General features: G+C 41.7%; 1 protein-coding gene across 1 annotated transcript; it reads right to left on the bottom strand.

The window, feature by feature from the left end:
• Positions 1 to 3688: 3688 nt before the first annotated feature.
• CSRNP1 (cysteine and serine rich nuclear protein 1) lies at positions 3689 to 21401 on the bottom strand. The gene is made up of 5 exons (XM_063921826.1): positions 21221 to 21401; positions 12560 to 12740; positions 10119 to 10378; positions 9540 to 9836; positions 3689 to 8441 (listed from the first exon to the last, which is right to left on the bottom strand). The coding sequence occupies exons 2-5, from the start codon at positions 12714 to 12716 to the stop codon at positions 7464 to 7466; spliced, it is 1692 nt and encodes a 563-aa protein (XP_063777896.1). The 5' UTR covers positions 12717 to 12740; positions 21221 to 21401; the 3' UTR covers positions 3689 to 7463.
• Between the last annotated feature and the right edge of the window lie 2510 nt (positions 21402 to 23911).

Below are 23911 nucleotides of genomic sequence, written 5' to 3'. Positions count from 1 at the left end.
GCAAAACCTCCATGTGACGTTTTGAATCCGCATCGCCTGTCCACTGTCGTGTCCATAAGGCTCTTCTGGCTGAAATGGACATAGCACTCACCCGAGATGCCAGTGTGCAAATATCCCTCTGTGCATCACGCATATAGATAAATGCATCCTTTATTTGTTCTAACGACAGTAAAACATTGTCCCTATCTAGGGTATCAATATTTTCAATCAGGGATTCTGACCAAACTACTCCAGCACTGCACATCCAGGCAGTTGCTATAGCTGGTCGTAGTATAACACCTGCATGTGTGTATATATTCTTTTGAATAACTTCCATCTTTCTATCTGATGGATCCTTAAGTGCGGCCGTCTCAGGAGAGGGTAACGCCACTTGTTTAGATAAGCGTGTGAGCGCCTTGTCCACCTTAGGGGGTGTTTCCCAGCGCGCCCTAACCTCTGGCGGGAAAGGGTATAATGCCAATAACTTTTTTGAAATTATCAACTTTTTATCAGGAGCAACCCACGCTTCATCACACACGTCATTTAATTCTTCTGATTCAGGAAAAACTGTTTGTAGTTTTTTCACACCATACATAATACCCTGTTTTACGGTATCTGTAGTATCAGCTAAATGTAACGTCTCCTTCATTGCCAAAATCATATAACGTGTGGCCCTACTGGAAAATACGTTTGAATTTCTACCGTCGTCACTGGAATCAGTGCCTGTGTCTGGGTCTGTGTCGACCGACTGAGGCAAAGGGCGTTTTACAGCCCCTGACGGTGTTTGAGGCGCCTGGACAGGCATTAATTGATTGTCCGGCCGCCTCATGTCCTCAACTGACTGTTTAAGGGAAGATAAACCATCACGTAATTCCACAAATAAAGGCATCCATTCTGGTGTCGACCCCCTGGGGGGTGACATCTGCATATTTGGCAATTGCTCCGCCTCCACACCAATATCGTCCTCATACATGTCGACACCCCGTACCGACACACACCGCAAACTCACAGGGAATGCTCTAATGAAGACAGGACCCACTAGCCCTTTTGGGGAGACAGAGGGAGAGTCTGCCAGCACACACCACAAAGCGCTATATATACAAGGGATATCCTTATATTAAGTGCTCCCTTATAGCTGCTTTAATATATAATATATATATATATAGCCATTAATGTGCCCCCCCTCTCTGTTTTACCCTGTTTCTGTAGTGCAGTGCAGGGGAGAGACCTGGGAGCCGTCCTGACCAGCGGAGCTGTGACAGAAAATGGCGCCGTGTGCTGAGGAGATAGGCCCCGCCCCTTTTTCGGCGGGTTCTTCTCCCGCTATTTTTCCAGTCAGGCAGGGGTTAAATATCTCCATATAGCCCCTATGGGCTATATGTGAGGTATTTTTAGCCTTGTATAAGGTTTATATTTGCCTCTCAGAGCGCCCCCCCCCAGCGCTCTGCACCCTCAGTGACTGCCCAGTGAAGTGTGCTGAGAGGAAAATGGCGCACAGCTGCAGTGCTGTGCGCTACCTTATGAAGACTGAGGAGTCTTCAGCCGCCGGTTTCCGGACCTCTTCACGCTTCAGCATCTGCAAGGGGGTCGGCGGCGCGGCTCCGGGACCGGACTCCACGGCTGGGCCTGTGTTCGATCCCTCTGGAGCTAATGGTGTCCAGTAGCCAAGCAGCAAATCCACTCTGCATGCAGGTGAGTTTACTACTTTCCCCCTAAGTCCCACGTTGCAGTGATCCTGTTGCCAGCAGGACTCACTGTAAAGAAAAAAACCTAAACTAAACTTTCTCTAAGCAGCTCTTTAGGAGAGCCACCTAGATTGCACCCTTCTCGTTCGGGCACAAAATCTAACTGAGGCTTGGAGGAGGGTCATAGGGGGAGGAGCCAGTGCACACCAGGTAGTCCTAAAGCTTTCTTTAGTTGTGCCCAGTCTCCTGCGGAGCCGCTATTCCCCATGGTCCTTTCAGGAACCCCAGCATCCACTTAGGACGATAGAGAAAACAAAATACCATTACATAATTCAAGTGTATGAGTTGGTGTTCAAGTGGTTGGGTATTAGATTGCAAGTTTCACAGGGGCAGCGTCTGATGTGACTACATATATTCTCTGAAAAGCATTGCAGAATGTGTGTGCCATATTAAAAATCTGAACCCACAGCACTCATACATCCGTGGTGCCAGTGATATTGTGACCACACTATTTAAATAAATTTTATATTATATATATATATATATTTATTTATTAGTGTGTGAGGTTGGGCTGCTGCAAGGATTTGAAATTCATTTTTTGTTCGAAATCGTTTGACACTTTTAATCACTGTATTAAAGGTTCGATCTTGCTGATCCCATTTGTGGCTCCTTAGATCAAATTATATATATATATATATATATATATATATATATATATATAAATCGTACTATCATTTGACTTCATAGAGACACCTTTAGATATAATTCCTTAGGATTTGCCATCGTAGGAAGCTCATCTGAGGCATATTTCATAGATCACATCGCCTAAAAGGGACTAAACATGGCAATTTGAACGCAAGTCCAACCTGTCATCGGCCTGGGTCAGACCCCTTTTACACTGCATCTCAACCCAGGTTATTTCCAGGTCGGCCTCTTTCACACTGAACCGAGGTCAGTCCTGTAAACAATATGGATGTCATTTAAAATTGACTTCCTGGCTCACATCATCATCATCATCATCATCATCAAGGGAGACACAGGAACAGCCAAACTGCTCAGATTTCTGGGTTGGATAACCCAGGTAGGGCCCCTTCAACCCGGGTCGTACCAGTATAGAACGCCACTTTAATACCGGGTTGAGATGCAGGATCAGTCAACCCAGGAAATTGTTAAGTGGAGCTCTCACACTGCACCTCGACCCATATTATTTTATTATTTTGGCTGTGTGAAAGGGGTATTACGTGAGTGACATAAGGGGCGGGGGGGGGGGATTCAAATGTTTGAAAAGTCAGTTGGGTGTCTTATTAGACAGGAAAAAACAGAAACCCAACCGACTATTCAAACAACTGAATATTGCCCAAGGTGTTTACATATTGTAGTAGTTATCTACCAATGACCATATTAGAAGGAGACTTGGGCTAGAAGATTCAGTGATTAAGATTTGTTTACATTTTTCAACTATAGATATTAAATATTCCCATTTAAAAAAATAAAAATGGAAGGTCGTACAAATAACATTGCCAAATGTATATAAAGCCATTTGAGAGACGTATAAGTTTTCAGCTTCTGTATATAGCTGTGTTTCTCACTTCTTTGGTTTTCATGTTCCTTTATATCTAGGCAGAATGGCTTTTGTCGTTGCTGCTGCCCCTTTAATACGACACAGAAAAGCTTTGCTCTCAATATTGAATAAAGTGTTGCTTGCAAAGAAGTTGTGTGTCACGTACAGGAGCCAAGTAAACAACCACGCTTTGATATAAAGGGTTTGTTTTTGTTTTTCTGTGAAATTGTGACTGGGAGCCGTCCACCAGTTCATGGTTACTAGAAAATTCAAAATTGAAAGAGAGATTGGGGGTCGGATGTAATGACACCCAAGATCGCAGGAGGTGCGAGAAACCAGCCAATTTCGGATGTGGTTGTTTGTTTTTCTTTTAAACGGGCAATCTCTCCAAAAAAAAACAAAAACAAAAAAACACGACTGATTTTTATTTAAATTTATTTTATTTTTTTTAAATAAGTGTAATGGATATTTTCTTCATATTGCTTTAATGAAATGACAGCCAACATTTGCAGATATTCTCTTTGCAAAAAAAAAAAAAAAAAACCCCAGAAGAGACAATATTTACAAAATAACCCAAAGTTTAGCAACTGTGAAAGATGTTCAAAGCAGTGTCAATAAATACCTTGGACAATTACAAAAGAGACAGTTACACAAATTAAAGTTAAATTAAGAAAAATACAATCTTACATTGGGGGGGGGGGTTTGGCACAAACAAATAAATAAATGCACATCGTTATGAAGGCAGGGTATTTAATTTACTTTAAATTAATATAGATATATATGTTATGCAAAGTAACCCAGGAATGTTGTAACAAAATATTATTAGTGCCAATACATACATAAGAGTACCAGATCATTATTGCCAGCATTTTAGAGACAAAACTCTCAAAGCAAATTAATTTCTTTGTACGTCAGTCAGTTTGCAATATGCTGTTAGAACCAGTCTGGCTAAATACAGGAGCACACTTTGAAGGTCTGTAAAGTTGAGCAGGAATGTTTAACAATTGAATTTTTAAAGAGACATAAGATGCAGATGGATATACAGCAAAGTCTGGCAAGTAATGTTCCTATAGCATTTCTTTAACAGACAGAATAGTTTACCTTTCAATTTGGCATAGTAGCTGACAGCATATTTTGTAACAATACCTTGTTGAGACACTGAGGAGCATTAAGGACTTTATTTTGAACATTGGGTATATGCACAGCATGGCTTCAGATAGCAAGAATCTATGGTCATTATGGAAACTGAATGAGCACTATACTATATATATATATATATATATATATATATATATTTTTTTTTTATTTTCCATTCCAATATGAAAAGGTGCACTCCACTGAGTTTCTATTTAGTGACATCACCAGTGTAGACATATAAGATTGACGTTTCGGTTAGTAAGCGCAACACTCCTCAAGACATCCCACCAGTAGAAGAGGGTGGGATGTCTTGAGGAAGGTTGTGCTTAGTAAACAAAACGTCGACCGTACATGTTTACACTGGTGATGGCAGTAAATAAAATCTCAGTGGCGTTACTGATGAAAAAAAGTCCCACCTGGTGAGTGCACCTTGTCTTATTGGAATGGCTATTTTTTGTAATACCCAAGGAGGAGTGCTGGGATTGAACCCCAGGCAGCATTTACCATTTGAAGTGTGTGTGTCAACCATACTCTGGAAAAAATAATTTATATATTATAATATATATATATATATATATATATATATATATATATATATATATATATATATATATATATATATATATATATATATATATATATATATGTTATGAACCAACTTAATGTTTGAATTTAAGATAGTTTAATTGCCATTTCAAGTGCCAACTTAGCCTCCAACCCGGTTAATGAAATCGCCATCCGACAGGAAGTCACCATAAATGGATATAGCTATAATATGGGATTGCTGTACAGATTCTGGTCCATCTGAAGCCAGTTGGCTGGCATTTTCCTTCCAAAAAAGCAAAGTAATATTGCTGTACTGAACAGATGAAGTACACTAACATATTCCACACACACTGAAGACATATAGGTACAAAACAAACACCGGCACACGGAAGTCATGCTGGTGAAGGCACTTGTGTGTATCGCTAGAATGAGGATCACTTCTAAATACATTGCACCAAAATATTACTTTAAGGCTTATATAATAACAATGACCAAATAAAACGTGCCATATCCAACAACAAGCAATTCATAGCTTTTATTACGGGAGAAAAAACAGAAAAGAGAACGGTTATAGAGTATGGTACATTTAAATAAACCTAATTTGCACTGTATACCTTTGGACCACAATTTAAGCCATAGGATAGAGCACAAGGGCTACTGTCTCAGCACTGTATTCGCGACTCTGGCCGTTACAGAAAAGCGAAGAATGGCTCCTTATTACACATGGGCAAACATATCATGAAATTCAACTGTAACAAGATATCACTTTCACCCATTCAATGCGTGAATAGAACAAAGCTTTTAATGCCGTATCCAACCGACAAAGGATTCCTGAGCTTGGGCAAATCAGGCAATCCAACTAGAAGCAGATCTTCCTTACAAGACACCTCAAAACAAATATAGCTGCATAATCATGTGTGACGTTGCCAAATGTCCTGTCTGAAGGACTTTTTTTTTTTTTTCCTTCACAGTAGACAATTTAGTCCACTTTTAAAATAAGGATGGATAGGCATTTTCATAAATAGTTTGTAATCTGGTTATTTTAACGTATTGGACTGTCCCAGTACTAGACTGGTTTTGAGAAAGGCCATTTGATACTTTTTCTCCAATGGTAGGTAACCTTTTGACAGAGCAGCGAAAAAGTATAATGGTTCTTGGTCTCTGGCTTAGAAATAAACCCCAATATTTTTATAATACATTAAAAAATATATAGACATTTTATCTTAAAGGATGTCATAAATGTTCATTTTATTTAAAAAACAAAACAAGTTATTTAAATATCTGCAGTTTTAAAGCTTAAATATTGTAGTATTTAATTTAAATACAAGTGGATCGTAGAAAAGAAATCCATTACATATTCACTGTATTTTAAAAGGACTTAAAGCAATAAATACTCTATTTTGTAATATATATATATATCATATATTACTGGAGAATATAAAATTAATCCGTCCAAGCTTTCAAATAAAGCAGACAGAAATGGTTTTTATCTTTGCCAACGCTGTTCTGGCTCAACATAGGTTTTATTAATATTGCAACAGTTCTGTACCATGCTTAGTTGATTGGATATCCGAACTAGGAATGCAATCAACTTGTTATGGTCAAATCCCTAAATACATCAAATAAATTATTCATAGCAAGATTAAATAATTGAACAAAAAAAAAAAAAATATATGAAGAAATATAAAAAAAAAAAAAAAAATATTGTATGGCTTGTAAAATGAAGCACAAAAGTATAAATTTAGCAAAAAGATATTTCACAAAAGTAAAAATGCTGGAACCGCACCCTCCAACACCCTTGTGCTTGTTATATTACCAGTGGCATCATGGATAAATTGAGACTGCTGCTCTTATATATTGCACTTTAAAAATGCACAGTTGGGGGAACAGAAAAAGACTGAACACTTAATTTATAATACAGAAATTAGAATAAAAATTAAAATAAAAAATATCTATAAATAAAGCAGATATATTCTAGGGAAAAAATATGATTGTACTCATAATACATCTGAGGTATCTCCAATTTAAATAAAACTCATGCTAGTTCAAGCTTCAGAATTACTCCTGGAATTTGCAATAAATAAACAGCTCTGTATTTAGTATGTGTTTCGTTGGGTTCCCCCCCTCCTTTTTTTTTTTCTCCTTTGAAAACCCAAGTAGTGCACACTACTTCTGCAATTCTTTCCTTTTACAGTAAATTCATGACTAAAGGTTCTCTTAAAAGCATTGAACACAGTTTGTATGGGAATATGTATACCCATTCATAAAAAGAAGTTTTCACAGGTCTACAAACATAAGAAATATTTTCAAAGTCTATGTACAAGTAACTTAGAAAAAAAAAAATTTAAATTAAAAATAAAATATTTTTGTTCAAACCGTATGGTAAACAGACTGCCGTGGCAATTAAAAAAAAAAAAAAAAATATTCCCCCTTTCAATATAAAGATGAAAATATAGGTAGCCATGTAAAAACATAGAAACATTCCATTATTTTTTGACTCAATGTTGTAACATTTCTGTACATTTTCCACAGCTTGGATAAAATGATCCACCTTTTTATGCTATAAGGGATTCAAAAGGAGATGGCGATTTTAAGGCATCTTCTAAATATTGATTGTCACCACAGGAATCTGAAGAACTAACTAATGACTCTAAGAAGTTTGTTGTAGTGTCTACAGCCGGGGGAAATCCAGGAAGGAGAGTTAGCAGGCACTGCTGAGAACACAAATTGTCATAGTCATTCAATGAATTGTAAAGAGGTCCAAAATTGTAATCAGATTCATCCGGTAGATCAAATGGCTCAGAGGACAAGCTGATATCCATATAGTTTTTTAAGAGTGGCTCTCCTTGTGTCACAGTAGAATCAGTAGAGATGGCCACAGATACTCCATTGTCAGAAAAGCAATCTGCGTCTTGGTTTGCATTTTCATCCACGCATTTTGAAATGTTTGATAAAGAATTAGAGTACAATCCACTAGTATTTTTTTCAGACCTGAAAAACGACTCGTAAACTTTGTCACAGAAAAAGTCTGTAGTTGGAAAGAAACTCAAGTTATCCTGACAGTCACTGCTGTTATCGTCATACTCAGAGTCACTGAAATGAAGAATCCTAGCAAGATAGTCTTCCTCAAAATCTGACTGGGATTTGTCAGATGGAGAATGTTCATACGGACCTTCAGAGGCCTCACTCTGAGTAGAAGAGGCCGAGCTATCAGTTGTGTCACTGCTGCAACTGTTCTCGCTGGCTGGCTCCAAGTCCATGTTGAAATGGTAGGATGCAGTAGTAGAGGTGGTGTTAGGAACGGTCCTGTCTTCATTATCACTGGCCTCCAAGGATGAACTTCTAAAAGTATCCAGTTTTTCACTGCATGTTATTTCAGACTGTCCATTCCTTTCACTCTTCTCCTCCAGCTCAAGTTTCATAACAGTATGGATAAAATGGGTTTGCACTCGTGATGAATTGAATTCAACTCTTCCATTACGGTTTCCACAACCATCCTTGGAACATCCACATGGGAAATTCGAATGATCTCTCTGAAATAGGACATAAATACTACATTAATGAATGTTTCATGAGGGTTGCACAATTAGATAAACCTCTTCCATACACATCCAGAGCCGGATGTAACGACCGCCGGAGGTGTCAGAAGCTTGCCAATCTCGGACGTTTATTTTAAAGGGGCAATCACTTACAAGGCAAAAGCATGCCCTGTAATAGATTGCCCATTAAAAAAAAATAAATAAATAAAAAAAACACACCACCACACACATCCGAGATCGGCTGGTATCTCGCACCTCCGGTGATCTTGGGCATCATTACATCCAACCCCCAATCTCTTTCAATTTTAAAATTTTCCAGTAATCATGAACTGGTGGAGAGCTCCCAGTCACAATTTTACAGTATTGGTTTGAACAGGTGATCTCTTCCCGTCTCTTGTTTTTATTCCCCCCCCCCCAAAAAAAAAAACCTTTATATCAAAGCGGGTCTGGGACTCAGGATAGACAGCAAAAAGGTCGACAAACATTAGGTCGACGCCAATTGGTCGACACCTTAGGTCGACATGGAAAAAGGTCGACATGAGTTTTTTTTTGTGTGTCGTTTTCTTCGTAGAGTGACCGGGAACCCCAATTAGTGCACCGCGTCCCCTCGCATGGCGAGCGAGCTTCGGGCATGGTGCCTTCGCTTGGCACAGATTACCGTTCCAATCGTAGTCCACGTGGATCGTTAAGTATGAAAAGGTTCCAAAAAAGCTAAAAAAATCGTGAAAAACTCATGTCGACCTTGTTCCTGTCGACCTTATGTCCATGTCGACCTAAGGTTTGTCGACCAATTGGCGTCGACCTAAGGTTTGTCGACCTTTTTGCCGTCGATCTGGAGTCCGGATACCATCAAAGAAAGGTTGTTTACTTGGCTCCTGTATGTGACACAAAACTTCTTTGCAAGCAACACTTTATTCAATATTGAGAGCAAAGCTTATCTGTGTCATATTAAAGGGGCAGCAGCAACGACAAAAGCCATTCTGCCTAGATATAAAAGGAACATGAAAACCAAAGAAGTGAGAAACACAGCTATATACAGAAGCTGAAAACTTATACATCTCTCAAATGGCTTTATATACAATTGACACTAACCTGACATTTGATTCCTGCCAGGTGACAACTGCAAGTCTCTGGTTCACAGAAGTCCTGGCAATCGCACCCACATTCTTGTCTTGATTTTCGGATTTCATTAAGCTCTTGCTTTTCAGCTTTGTCGATCTTTTTTACACCTTCGCATTTCAGCAAGGCACGACGTTTCTTGGGTGGGTACATCCGAGGACTGAAACCATCATCAATTTCTGCGTTGTTCAAGTCAATATCTTCATCGCAGATGTCATCTATGCTGAGGTTATTGGCCTTTTCTGACTCGACTGTACCATTTTTTGTAAACTGCAGAGAAGCATAAAAAAATAAATAAATACTAAATACAAACAAGACAGACTCAAAGCCGCATCTACAGACAGGTACGTTAAGTACAATTTTTATAGCATAAACATATTGTTGAACAAATGGTCAGCAATTTTTCAGTTGGATTTAAAGAGATTTTTTTAAAGGCAAAACCAGGTTATTTTGCCTTTTTGTGATTGCAAGTTATAGTTTGTTCGATGGGTTACTAAGGATTACAGCACAATGCACAGTGGTATTAAAGAAGCTCCATGGTGCAAATCTTACCATATTCTGTAAAGCCACAAGCTTCTGTTCCTTTAATCGCTCCTTTAATTTTTCCCTGCGCCGGTTCAACTGCTCCCTGGAAAACTCTTCCATGGTGTACTGATGGCTGTAGCTGTGTTTCCGCCGCATTCCCAGCGTGCATCCACCCCTGCTTGGCACGCTTGTGAAGCCTTGGCATCGTTGGAAGTAGAATACCATTACCCCATCAAACTCTACTTTATTCTTCTTTACACGCTTTGCTTTTTTTAAGATGGATGTGGCTGCATATGAAAAAAAAAAAAAAAAAAAGGATCGTTTAGTTACAGCTCTCTAGTGGTGGCTTAAAGTCAAAATGACAGCTACAAAGAGTCAGCACCTTCATTACATCTGTTTTGGGCAACTTAATTTGCAAGTAAAACAAAGATGACTACCAGGTAAACTACCGGAAGGGCATTACACAAGTACCAGCGGGTGAATGAAATAACTGGTTCATTATACAAAAAAAAAATAAAGATTACAGAACTGCAAAGCACAGTTTTACCACTAGTCACATGACCAATCAGTGCCGTTAAAAAGGTTGTCAATTTAAGGAAACGGGATTATCAAAGTTTCCCGTCCCACCCCCCCACCACACACACTATTCCTGTGCAATATTCAAACAGATTATTTTGTGCCTATACACCTTCCCATTGTGCCTGATGTTAAATACTCAGTAGGTGATGTTAGACCAGGGGTGGGGAACCTCCGGCCCGCGGGCCGTATACCGTTTGGTCCGGCCCACCAGCTTGTGTCAGTGAGACACGCTGCCGCTCAGTCCGGCGGCAGCGTGTCTCAGCTGTCAGAACAGGGAGGAGAGCGCGGATGTCGAGTGGGAGCGGCGGCGTGTAGTACTGCAAACTAGCCGCCGGTCCGTGAGCCAGAGCTCGCGGACCGGCAGCCAATCAGGAGCCGCGGCTGCCGGTCCGCGAGCTCCGATTGGCTCTCGAACCGGCGGTTTGAAGTACTACACGCCGCCGCTCCCACCCGACAGCCGCGCTCTCCTCCCTGTCCCACGGTAAGCAGCACGGAGGGGAGGGCATTTGTATACCTGGCACTGTGGGGGGGCATCTGTATACCTGGCACTGTGGGGGGGGGGCATCTGTATACCTGGCACTGTGGGGGGGGGGCATCTGTATACCTGGCACTGTGGGGGGGGGGGGCGCATCTGTATACCTGGCACTGTGGGGGGGGGGGGGGGCATCTGTATACCTGGCACTGTGGGGGGGGGGGGCATCTGTATACCTGGCACTGTGGGGGGGGGGGGGCATCTGTATACCTGGCACTGTGGGGGGGGGGGCATCTGTATACCTGGCACTGTGGGGGGGGGGGCATCTGTATACCTGGCACTGTGGGGGGGGGGGGGCATCTGTATACCTGGCACTGTGGGGGGGGGGCATCTGTATACCTGGCACTGTGGGGGGGGGGGCATCTGTATACCTGGCACTGTGGGGGGGGGGCATCTGTATACCTGGCACTGTGGGGGGGGCATCTGTATACCTGGCACTGTGGGGGGGGGGGCATCTGTATACCTGGCACTGTGGGGGGGGGGCATCTGTATACCTGGCACTGTGGGGGGGGGCATCTGTATACCTGGCACTGTGGGGGGGGGCATCTGTATACCTGGCACTGTGGGGGGGGCATCTGTATACCTGGCACTGTGGGGGGGGCATCTGTATACCTGGCACTGTGGGGGGGGCATCTGTATACCTGGCACTGTGGGGGGGCATCTGTATACCTGGCACTGTGAGGGGCATCTGTATACCTGGCACTGTGAGGGGCATCTGTATACCTGGCACTGTGAGGGCAATTGTGGATCTGGCATCGCACTATTGGGGGCATATGTGTATCACGTCCCATTTTAACTGGCCACACACATTTTTTGGCGCGTGCGCGCCTCTGGCGCGCGCACACAGTACCTCTAAGGGGCAGACCTGCTGGGGGGCAGGGTAATTTTTTAAGTTGAGAATTTTTGTATGGCCCCCGAAGGATTTTATAAATATCCAAATGGCCCTCGGTAGAAAAAAGGTTCCCCACCCCTGTGTTAGACTTTCAGAAGAGTGTCAGAGGGAGAGAACTGTACTGCGGCAGCCGCTGATCACATATGATACAATACTTTAAGCTAAAGGGAAAACTTCTCAGAGTGTTTACTCAGGTGCTGTAGAGCTGACATCTTTACTACTACAGCAATGGAAACTATGCCGATTATTTAAAGACCAGTGTACTGTGATAGCATCCCAGCTGTTGTGCTCTATCTGGTGGTTACAAGAAGAACATGCTGGCTATAATCTATTAGCTCTGTATGCCTTTTGTCAGGACTACAAAATACAGGACTGGATTAGCAGCAACACGCAGGGGGTACAGTGGAATATCTGGCGTTACAGAGCTTGCTACCGTTGGGGAGGAGCAGGACTATTGTTACTTACGGGTGAAATCCTTCATAAGTGGCCTGGGACTGTAGCTGAATTCATCTTCAGATTCCCCTCCTGAAGAGGTGACAGATGAAGAAGGGGATGATGATGAAGAGGAGTATGTGGCATCATCTTCCAATGCCTCGTACTTGCGCTTTAGTAACCCACTCATGGCTGATGTGAAGAGGTCACAGACCTGAAAAACAAAGGGCAAAAAACAAAAGGGTTAACTGTTGAAAGTTAAAAAAAATAAATAAACCCCCCCCCCCCCCCCCCCCCCTATATCTATCTATCTATCTATTTTCTCTCTCCATCTTTAACCTAGAGGGAATAACCTATACTGGATTCTTATAGTGTAGCAATGGCTTTCTGTCACATTCCCTTCAGCTACAGTAAGCCGATTTGCAGAGAGGAGGAAATGTTCATATAGAAAACTCATCAGGGAATACTGCTGGCATGATTTGCATGCTGGTCCTTCCTGGGAGGGATATAGGCATAGGGCATTCTCAGATGCTCAGAAAATCTATACTGATAGCTCAAAATTGCATCCTTTTCCCCTAGATATCAGCCTCCAGACAGGTCAATAAACATAGGCTTAAAACCAGAACACTTTTATGTTCTTCCCAGAGATTTCCTGTTCATACCCTTAACCCCACTGGTGCCACATCAATAATAAGGTGCTTTAGATGAATAAGACAGGAGTACCAGCATAGAATGTATAGCTACAGAAGGACGGAGAAACAAACGCAGGATTACATATAAAAAACACCCACTTCCAATTGCCTATGAAAGCTTCATTAAACGGTGAATACGTTGCAGACAGTGGATAGAAACCCTGAGCTTGATCACAATTTACCACACAGACGTACAAAGGTATCCATCTAATATTAGCTGTATGTAGGCGGGGGGGGGGGGGGGGGGGGGGGAAGCAAAAAAGGGAAGGAATAAAAAATAAAAAAATACAGACATCACGGCACAGTCATTATTTGGAAGGATGACTCAGGGTGACTCAGTAGCCTGTCTGTTTATCGACAGACACGTCAACAGACTAGTACCTGCGATGGGGAAGAGCCAACATGCTTGCCACACAGACATCAGGACCTACAGCATGCAGTGACAGATGTGCACTGCCTTCATGGGAGAAGCCATTTACAATTTGCTGCCAAGTGGGTTATCATCCAATCCTCAGTTTCTCCATATAGTTACATAACCCAGCAGCTATGTATAATAGAATTGTGAGACAATGTAATTCACAGTAATGCAATTCCTATCAAGTGTACCCATGCCAAAAGCCTTTTTACAGTGCTGACATGCACTTATACACACAGGTCATTGAACATGTTCAAACGATGTCACAGATATCAGAGGTTAAGTACTTTGTACATATTTCCAAGAAGCCTTAGATGAATTCCTTTCTGCGAAACAGACATAACTACTGGATGGTACAGCCTCCTAAGCAGAGCTACAGCATTTTTCCCCAGAGGTAATCAACCGTGCTCCAGTTCTTAACAACGTCAAGCACAATATTTAGTGCTAATATCAGGGGTAGCAAATAACCGCATCAGCAAACGGAAACTTTAACCTAACTAAATGCACTGGGCAGGCGATTAAAGCAGAATTAGTGCTGTATTTGCAGAGCAGGAAAGCAGTAAGCTGGTTAATTATTTACAACTGTGCTATGCGAGACTTAAGCCATGCCCTGGTGTCTCATTTAATGTACAGCGTACACACACCGTATCAGAACACCATGTGATGAACTTCTAATGTGCTTTTTTGAACATGTAGAAGAGATTGTATTTGCAGAAGGTTTACAGTCCAGCCACATGCAATAGGTTTGGTCATCATAGTAATGCTCGAAAAAAAAAAAAAAATATTGACCATATAAAAACCACAGCGTTATCTAGGCAGGTGAAATTCCTGTTTCTGCCTAACTTTAATGCATTGCTTTATAAGGTTCATGACAAACATTTTGCAGCAGCTGTAAAAGCATCCTCTATTTCAAAGGTTCTCAACCTCTGTCCCAAACAGTTCATGTTTTCCAGGTCTCCTCATAAAGTCACAATTGCAATAAATTAGCTCCACCTGTGGATCTTTCAAATAGGTGTCAGTGAGTAATAAATACACCTGTGCACCTGCTAGGCGACATGTTAAATGTTAACTGTTTGGTGTGCTGGGAATAGAGTTTGAGAACCTATGCTCTATTGTATTACAATGGGAAGTTTAAAGGAAAATAAATAAATAAAAAAATAAAAAAATGGGCGTTACTATCCATACTACTGGGGGAATTCAATTAGCCAGGGTAAATTACAGTGGCTAATTGATCCCTGGGGGTAATTCAATTGCCGCAGATAACTGCCATTATCAGGGATTCTGTTTCAGCTGCCCAGCGGCAAGAGAAACAAAATCCCCAATAAGTGCAATTTCTCACGGCCATGACTGCAAAAACACATGGTACCTGGATCTTGTGTTTTCGCACAAAAAAACGGCAGGTTTTTGCACACACACACACACACACACACACAAAGATAAAAATAAACAGCAGGAAAAGTGTACTGTGGCTAATTGAATTCCACCTACAATGGCTGGCATAAATATCCAATTGTTTAAAAAAAAAAAAAATTAGCAAAAAAATTATTTTGAATCAATACCACTGTCATTCAGCAACAATATACACGTACACAAACAGGTACACCTCAGCACAAATCTTGCTTATACATAGGACAAAGGTTAAGAGTTCACACACTTCAATTTACAGATCAGGTTACTTTTACTGCAACTACTGTGGGTAGACCTCACTGCATAAAGAACTGCCTTACAGTTTGTAAGAGGCCCCATAAACTAGCCTACAGGGAACTGCACACGGATACACCGCAACATGTCAAAGGTTACTGGCCGACTGCCAACTCAAATGTTTGTAAACAAAAAGCTAAACATTACAGTAAAGCAAGCTATACATTATACTCTGCAACACCACAGAAACCTCTGCCACTGGGATCTTCCAATCTGGGCACTGGCTCCCCCTGTCAGTTAGAATGTTAAGTACTAACCTATACAATTATTTACAGCTATTTTATATATAAAATTCATAGTTTCTAAATACTCCTGTGTTTGGCCATGCACAACTTTTACTTAGAATCATAATGAGTTGATTTGTCTCACAATAGAAGAGTTACATTGATTTTTTTAAAGTACTTTGTGGCACTAGCTTGCAGCTCTTCAGGCACTTCTAACCTCTCCATATAACACACAATGAGCTTTCAGGGTGGCCAGACATCTCATAGTACAGGGCAGAATTCCTCCATTCAAGATGCATAGGAAGGGACTAGAGTCAGGAACAGCTGCTCCAACACGGCCAAACCATCCTGGTCTATGATCAGCTGCACACCGCTGATTTATGCAGATCAATTCCTCCACAGATTACATATTTGTGTACTTATATTCTATATGCAGTGTATCCCCTATTGTATAGGGCTGTATACAATAATGCAAGTTGAATTTAAACATATAAAAAAAAAAAAAAGTAAATTATTGCAAGAACCAATACTGCTGCTGCGGAAGGGGAATAGGAGGAGGAGATAAAAGGAGGAAAATGGTAAACAAAAATCCCACAAGACATCTTTTACTCCCTCTACTTGCAATTCCTGTTGCAGCAGTCTAGTATTACAGTATATATATATTATATATATATATATATATATATATATATATATATATATATATATATATATATATATATATACATACACACACACACACACACACACACACACACACACACACACATATATATATATATATATATATATATATATATACACATACATACATACATACATCATAAACTAATATGGTAATTTCACCTAACCTAACAAATTCCCGCAAAAACATAACAGTGATAAGTTTCTGATGCTGTTCTGCAATTGTTTCCCGCTGGATAATGCTTAATAAATTGCTGCCAGATGTTTTATGAAGTAGCTCTGCACTGCACTATGAAGCCACTTTACTTGCAGATCTGGTACAAAGTAAAACGCGGTGTTAGAATATCAGTGAGAGCCGGTGGCTAAGTGTCACTACAGCTTTCTGTGAAAGGGTCATTCCAGGACATTGGAACCTAAAGTAACCTCAATTTCAGCCTATGACAGAGGTAAAAATGATATTTTACAGTACTGATAAGTGTCCCCTAGCATTTCTTTTTTAAACTATTGGTAAAACAAAATCAGTATATTGGCTTTATACATCTGCCAGCCAAATACATTTTTGTCAAATCCAAAAGCAGCAAGTACCAAACCATGGAGGCGGCCATTCTTGTGGGTGGAAATATGCAGGTCATCGATAAACCAGTGACATCACTGAGGCATGAAACACTTCACACCTCATGCCTCCATAGTTCCCAAAGAAGTGATGGACTCAATGCTCACGCATATACGAACAGCCTATGAAAAGACTGCCTCCACTTCTGCAGACAACTGTCAGACTTCAATTGCAACATAAAAGGATTCATTATCTAAACTCAGAACTAATGTCATTGATTATTGCTATATTACACTCAGGGCCAGAAAGCATTTAATGTATGTTATAGATAGACACATACACAGAAGTTTAGGTCTTCACGCAATGATAAATGGCTATACGATATATTACACACACTCTCTCTCCACACTCGATTAGCGAGACAGAATCACAACACAGGATATTCTTGAAATAGCAATGCAGGAAAGAAAGTGGAAAAAAAACAAAAAACTATTTTCTTTATTCAGTGTGGTTAAATCCAACATTCTGCTACATACAAGGAGGACTATTTAACTTTATTTTATTTCAGGTTATTAAAAAAAAATAATCTGCCTCACTTGCCATTGCCAAAAAAGACATTCTGTTCTTGGCTCAGCCACCTTACTCATCTATTTTACTAAAAACAGCTTTCTGAACAAGTATAAGAGTCGCTGGACCAAAACCGCAGGAACTCTTGTCTGGCACCAACAGTAACCCACCAAAGCAAAAAGAAAAAAAAAAAAAAAAAAGGTACAGTCACATAAATATTAAAAACAATAACATGATTCCAGTAACTTAAGCAATGCCTCTGTAGCAGGCAGACAAATGTATTTTGTCTTCCAACACAGAGAGACATTATCAAAGCAAATGTAGCAGATAACCTGGAATCAACCAAACCGTAATAAAAACTGCTTTAGTAAAATAAATACACACAAAAGGGGAAGAGGAGGGGGGGGGGGGGGGGTTTGTGAGGCGTGGAAGAAAGCGGACTCCTGTACAGTTTAGGAGTTTCACATCTGGTAGGACACACTGGGACTTGTAGTTCCACAACAGCAGGGAGTGACCGCTTAACTACATTTGAAGCAGAATTTCATTTTGAAATGAAGGTCAGGAAAATTATTAGACATGCTTTGGATTCTAGCCAAGTTTGTAGAGACAAGCTAGTCCCTACTCTACACTTAAGTCTCAACAGTCTCTCTGATTTACTACGAGAGATCACATCAATAAATGAAAACAGCTTCCATGCCAAGTAAGACACTTCCGTAAGCGGATCTTTGTAAAGGGACCCCCTCTAAGGCACATTTACTGTGGCAGAAATATTTTTATTAATAATGGGTGTGAACAAGTAAGTTGTAAAGCAGGGAATGTATTATTCCACTCCCTTGTTCCTCCCAGTGCTTTTAATGTTTTCCATATATAGAGGAAGGGGGGGGGGGGGGGGGGGGGATTTGAAACATTTAAAGAGGTAATAATTCACTTTTACCCTCAGGATCTGTGTAGTAGTTTAGCTTTCTTTCTGAAACACACCTGTTTACAGAGAGTGAAACAGACACGTGTAGAGAGTGCAGGGCAGCAGTCTTGGAATCAGTCATATGCAAATACAGGGGAAGAATGATAAAAGGTGGTAGAACAGGATCAGCCTGTTACAGGACAGCTGGCTCCGGGTTACACTGTTCAGGCATATTCCCAGATCATCAAATGCCAAGTTTAGTAAATAGCATAACAAACACAAGATACAGCTAGAGTACAAAACCAGGGACTATATATACAGATTTGTTCTCAGCCAGATGTGTATGGGAGGCACAAACTTGATTTACAAAATAAATAAAGAACTACTATGGAATGTGTGATAGGAGCTTCTATGAGGCAGTCTATTGCATAACGGAGGCTGTCTGTACTCATCTGATTAAGATAATGGAACCAGATACGCATGTAAAATTTGGAGATTGGTTAGAATAACTAGTTTGGAAAGTTTATGCATAAGAATATAACAGTCTATTATTCCTTCTGGTACCAAACTATATGTTGGGGCAGATGTATTAAGCCTGAGAAGGCATAATGAAGTGATAAAGCAAGGGCAAGGTGATAACACACCAGCCAATCAGCTCATAACTGTCAATTTACATATTGGAGCTGATTGGCTGGTGCATTATCACCTTGCACTCATCACCGGTTTATCAATTCTTTATGCCTTCTCCAGGATTAATAAATCTGCCCAAAATGAGAAGGAACATGCTATATGTAACATCATTATCATCATCAGCCTTTATTATCTGCTAGAAAGTGCCATGTATGAGAATATAACCTTCGCATGAAAAAAAGGTTTATGACACACCAGCCAAACAGTAATCAAGACAAATTTAACACTAGATGTGATGCAGTTAATCCCAAATTTGAAAGGACAAACTAGTCAGACTGAATGAAGTCCGTAGTATTAACCGCAATCCCACAAAGTCACCCTAAAGGCCCTGAGCTTGTCTGTGGGATTGGAAAAGCCACAGTGACATAAGACAAGCAAAAGCCTGTTCAGGGACACGCATTCAAAAATAAAGTAAAATAAATTATATATATATATATATATATAATTAATAAGTCTATACCCCAGTGCTAGCACAGGGGGCATCATTCCACACAGCACCTGTGAATGACAGTTTATCCTAGGCAGCACCAGCACACAATACCTCTACTCAGAGATTAATATATTGTTTTCCCACGGAATACACTATAGAGAAATGGGGGAGGAACCAATCAGAGAAGAGGAGGGGGTTTGGGAAGAAGAAACTGCATGCCCTGCAGACTTGTACAGCAAGCTTAGGACATCCACCTAGACATGCTCAGATAATAACCAAATAAACATGACCAAAATGATAAACATTTTATTTAACAGCTGTATATAACCAATTGCCAGGCCTGGCCAGAAACGTAGAAAGTTATAGGACACAATTTCTGTCACACAAAAGTGGCTGGAGAAGTAAGCAACTTACATTTCGATTGACTAAATAAATACAACGTAGAGAAAGTGGGGATTTACTAGCATTGGTTATTTAAGTACGTTATATTATATCATATCATATCAGTGTTTGCATTTATTTGAACTATAGTACATTAAAACCCAAAGGGCATTTGCTTCTTATTTTTACTGTAGAATAGTGTATTTCACCGGATACCATCGTGAGATAAAGGGATGGCTAATCCTCTATACTGTAACTGTGTAGTACAAAGCATGCAACACATGACCTTATGATTGGCATATGTCCTGAGTGGGCTAATTGACCTGGGGCAATGTGTGCTGTAGACATTCCCAGCTTTTAAAACACATCATTATCACACAGACTAGGGCGATCAGGATACCCAATCAACAGCCATTACTTGTATACAGTTGCACTATTAATGTAAATATTAGCATTCATTACAACATGACCAATTCACTAAATTCCACATAATAACCAACCAGCACCCAAAAGCAGAAACAAAAAAAAAACAAAAAAAGTTTGATAAAAATAAAATGACATATGACTGCACAGAATGATGTCACTTCCAGCATACCACGGATTTGACTCATCCCATGTCATGATTTCCCAAAGACGAGTATGGTGATGTAAATTCCTCCTGACTACGTCACGGGCACCCTCCCCCTAGCTCAGCAGTCCGCCAAAAACTCTGCAAGCCTATCAATCAATGGCATCTGTGTGCCTGCCCCCAGCATCAGGCAGTGGTGGGGTCTAGACGCCGAGTACCCTCACTACAGTTTGTCCTGGAGTGCCAATACCACGGCTGGGCACATGTGTCTGCTCTCTTCTGTCTAGCCAACACTCATTATCTCCCGGGACAAGCAGCAGCAACTTATCAGCACACACACACATCATACTAGAGACTCGTATAGGTCTGGCCTCCATATCCACTCTATAGAATGCAGCAAGTAGTAAGAGACTAGCGGCAGACACTGATCGCATAGTACAACGCTAAAAGTCACATAATATTAACAACAAAAGCAGAGTGTCACTCCAGAGTGCAGATTGTCAGCTGGGAGACTAGAGGCAGTGCTGGTAATAACGGGGGCACTAGTCAGGGTGCAGTTCCCAGACACTGCCACTAGAGGGCGCGCCTCGCTCACACAGCAGGCGCCGCTGCTACACTGATGCACACCGGCTGCTAGATACAAAGTAACAATAATCTGTAACAAGGAATACGGCTAAAGCTGTGGAATTCTCTCATTCACTCAACAAACCGGCGCGAGAACAATCCACCCTTCCCTAGTTCAGATGCCCCCTCTATTGGAAATGCCCCCCTCCCTCTCCCCATATTTCCCTTACAACTGCCCCCTTTACTTAGACTGTACTGTCATCCGTGCCCCTGGCAGCGCTCACCCTCCCCTGGCAGTGCCCTCCGTAGCCTGGCAGCGCTTACCTTGCCCGTGCTGCTGCGGCAGGCAGATCCTAGGCTGGGTGCAGCGGGTGAGTGCAGCGCGCATAGTCCGGAGAGCAGCGAGTGCCTGTGCACTGTGTGCGGCGCCTCCTGCTCTGACTCCTCTCAGCAGCAGCACAGCCTTTTCGTCAGTGGAAAACTCCTGTGCTGGTGACGCAGGCAGTGACAGGGAGCCAGACAGCCGGCCCCCTCCCTCCTCCACCTCCTCCTCCTCCTCCTCCTGTATGTACTATGTCCTCCGCTTCCTGCTCTCCTTCTATGTGCACCTCCGGCAGCAGCCAGTGACAGCGCATCATCCCCTGCTGCCACCTTATGTATTCCTCCCCCTCCCCCCTCCCAATACTGTGATATGGGGGCGTCTATCACACTGCTCTATGCACATCCATTATACCCATCCATTTCACTAGTCACTAGTCATCCTCATTTATGGATATTAAGTGAATTATCTTTGTAATAATACACACGCACATATCTATCTATCTATCTATCTACATATATATATATATATATATATATATATATATATACTGTGTGCATATATATATATATATATATATATATATATATATATACTGTGTGTGTATGTATATATATATATATATATATATATATATTATATTATATTACTCTGCAGATTGCACCTCTCTCTTTTTCCTAAAGAAGATGTTACCCAAAGAAAGAACGGGTTGGGTACCGGATCCCGTCACAGGACCGGCAGCGGCATTCCGACACTCAGAATCCCGACACCTGGTGGATAAGTATGCTAACCCTCTCCCCTCCCTAACTCTCCCTTCTTGTAGCCTAACCCCAACCCTCTCTTCCCACAGCCTAACGCTCACCCACTGGCGTATTTATAATGGCTGCAGTGTGTACGGTGCACAAGGGCGCCCAGGGTCCAGGGGGCCCACACCACACACCCTGCACCCATTATTTTTCATACTTATCCTCCAGAGTCCTGCGGCGCAGCAGCAGCACTGCAGAAATCACTGGGAAAATGGCGTGGCGCCATTTTCACATTTTTTCCCCCACATGCGCAGTAGGAAAAATCTCTGGGAAAATGGCCACTGAACCATTTTTCTGGAGATCCACTCATGCGCTCCAGACTCTGGGACAGCGCTAGGGTCCTCTATGGACCTTAGTGCCCAAAGTAATAACAGCACTGCAAGCTAGAGAGGAGCCGGCCCTGACAGACCCTGCACATGGGTCTCCTTCTCTCTAGAAATGCCCCTGCCTTCCCCCTAGTACTTTACCCTAACTCCCCTCTGCAGCTGAAACCTAACTCTCCTCGGCAAACTTACGTTCGGCATGTTGGCTGTTGGGGTTCCAGAATCAGGATTCTGATGGCTGTAGGGATTCCGCCTCCAGTCTTCTGACCGCCGGCGTTCTAAAGGGGGGTACTCACGGAACGATTGCTGCTTAAAATCTAAGCAATCTGACTAGATTGCTTAGATTTTAAGCATGATCGCTCCGTGTGTACCCCTCACAGCGATAGCGATGCGCAGCCCAGCGCATCACTATCGCTGGTGCTAGATTGGCCTGCCGCGCTGGCCAATCTAGCAGGTCGCTCATTTCACCCGCTGGGTGAAATGAGCGCCCCCCCCCCGTCTCCCCCCGCACGCTCAGCACACATCGCGCTGTGCTGAGCAGTGGGAGAGATGTGTGCTGAGCGGTTCTCTCAGCACACATCTCTCCCACATCGGGCCGTGAGTACTGGCCTTAAGTGTCAGGATGCCATCTACATCCCGAAAGAACAGATGTTGCATGGGAAAAATGCAATTCTCCAAGGAACATAAGGTGTTTTGAACAATTGTCACTCTAAGGGGGACTTTGGTGTAATTCAAAAGTGAAGTGTACTGCTATATATATGTACAGTATATATGTGCTCTATACAAATGGCTCATGACTCACTCTTCCCTGTATTTGCTTTAGCTTCTTACCATGTTTTATCTGGTGTCTGCACTTTGCATTCCTTCAATCCACAATGGCATTAGTTAATCTGTACCTTGTACTAGTCTCCTTCAGGTCAACAAAAATTCTAAACAGCCGCAACTTCCCTTTCCCTCTCTTTATTAATGATTGTGTAACCACAAAGCCCCAACACCCCCGTTATTTTTGTCTTATAACATTACCCTACTTAATCTAGAATGCTACATCTTCCTTTTCCTTAGCTGTACTGCAATTATTCAAATCTACTTTCCCAGTTTAGTGGCCTTTTGTCATTATTACTATTATTATCATCATCATCCTTGAGCTAATTTCTAAGGTCTCATGGGCCCTGGGATACCATCCATTCTGGAGATAAAGAACAGTTGTTGTCTAAGACTTATGATTGGGGACGCTGTACATAAAATGTTCCTCTTATGTTTAAGATTCCTGTTTCCCTTAAAATCCCCCGCTCTGAGAAGGTGAGCTAAACATGAGCAGCCAGTCTGGTGGCTTCGGGTGACCAGCTGTGCAGCCACTTTACCTAAGGCTTAAGGTTTATGTGGACTGTATATTGCCCATGCACAGATGGACACAAGTACATCAGCAGCTGTTTATGTACATATATCTCCATTATTATGCTTGGTTCCTCATATTAAAATAACATTAATTAATGAACATATTACAGCACAGGTTGGCTGTACTGCATTTTAGCCATTTTTCAAGCACTTAGGGGGCTATTCATGTAGA

This window comes from Pseudophryne corroboree, chromosome 5, assembly GCF_028390025.1.
Source record: "Pseudophryne corroboree isolate aPseCor3 chromosome 5, aPseCor3.hap2, whole genome shotgun sequence".
In the NCBI taxonomy this organism is placed as follows: domain Eukaryota; kingdom Metazoa; phylum Chordata; class Amphibia; order Anura; family Myobatrachidae; genus Pseudophryne; species Pseudophryne corroboree.
This window is presented reverse-complemented; position numbering and strand designations above follow the sequence as displayed.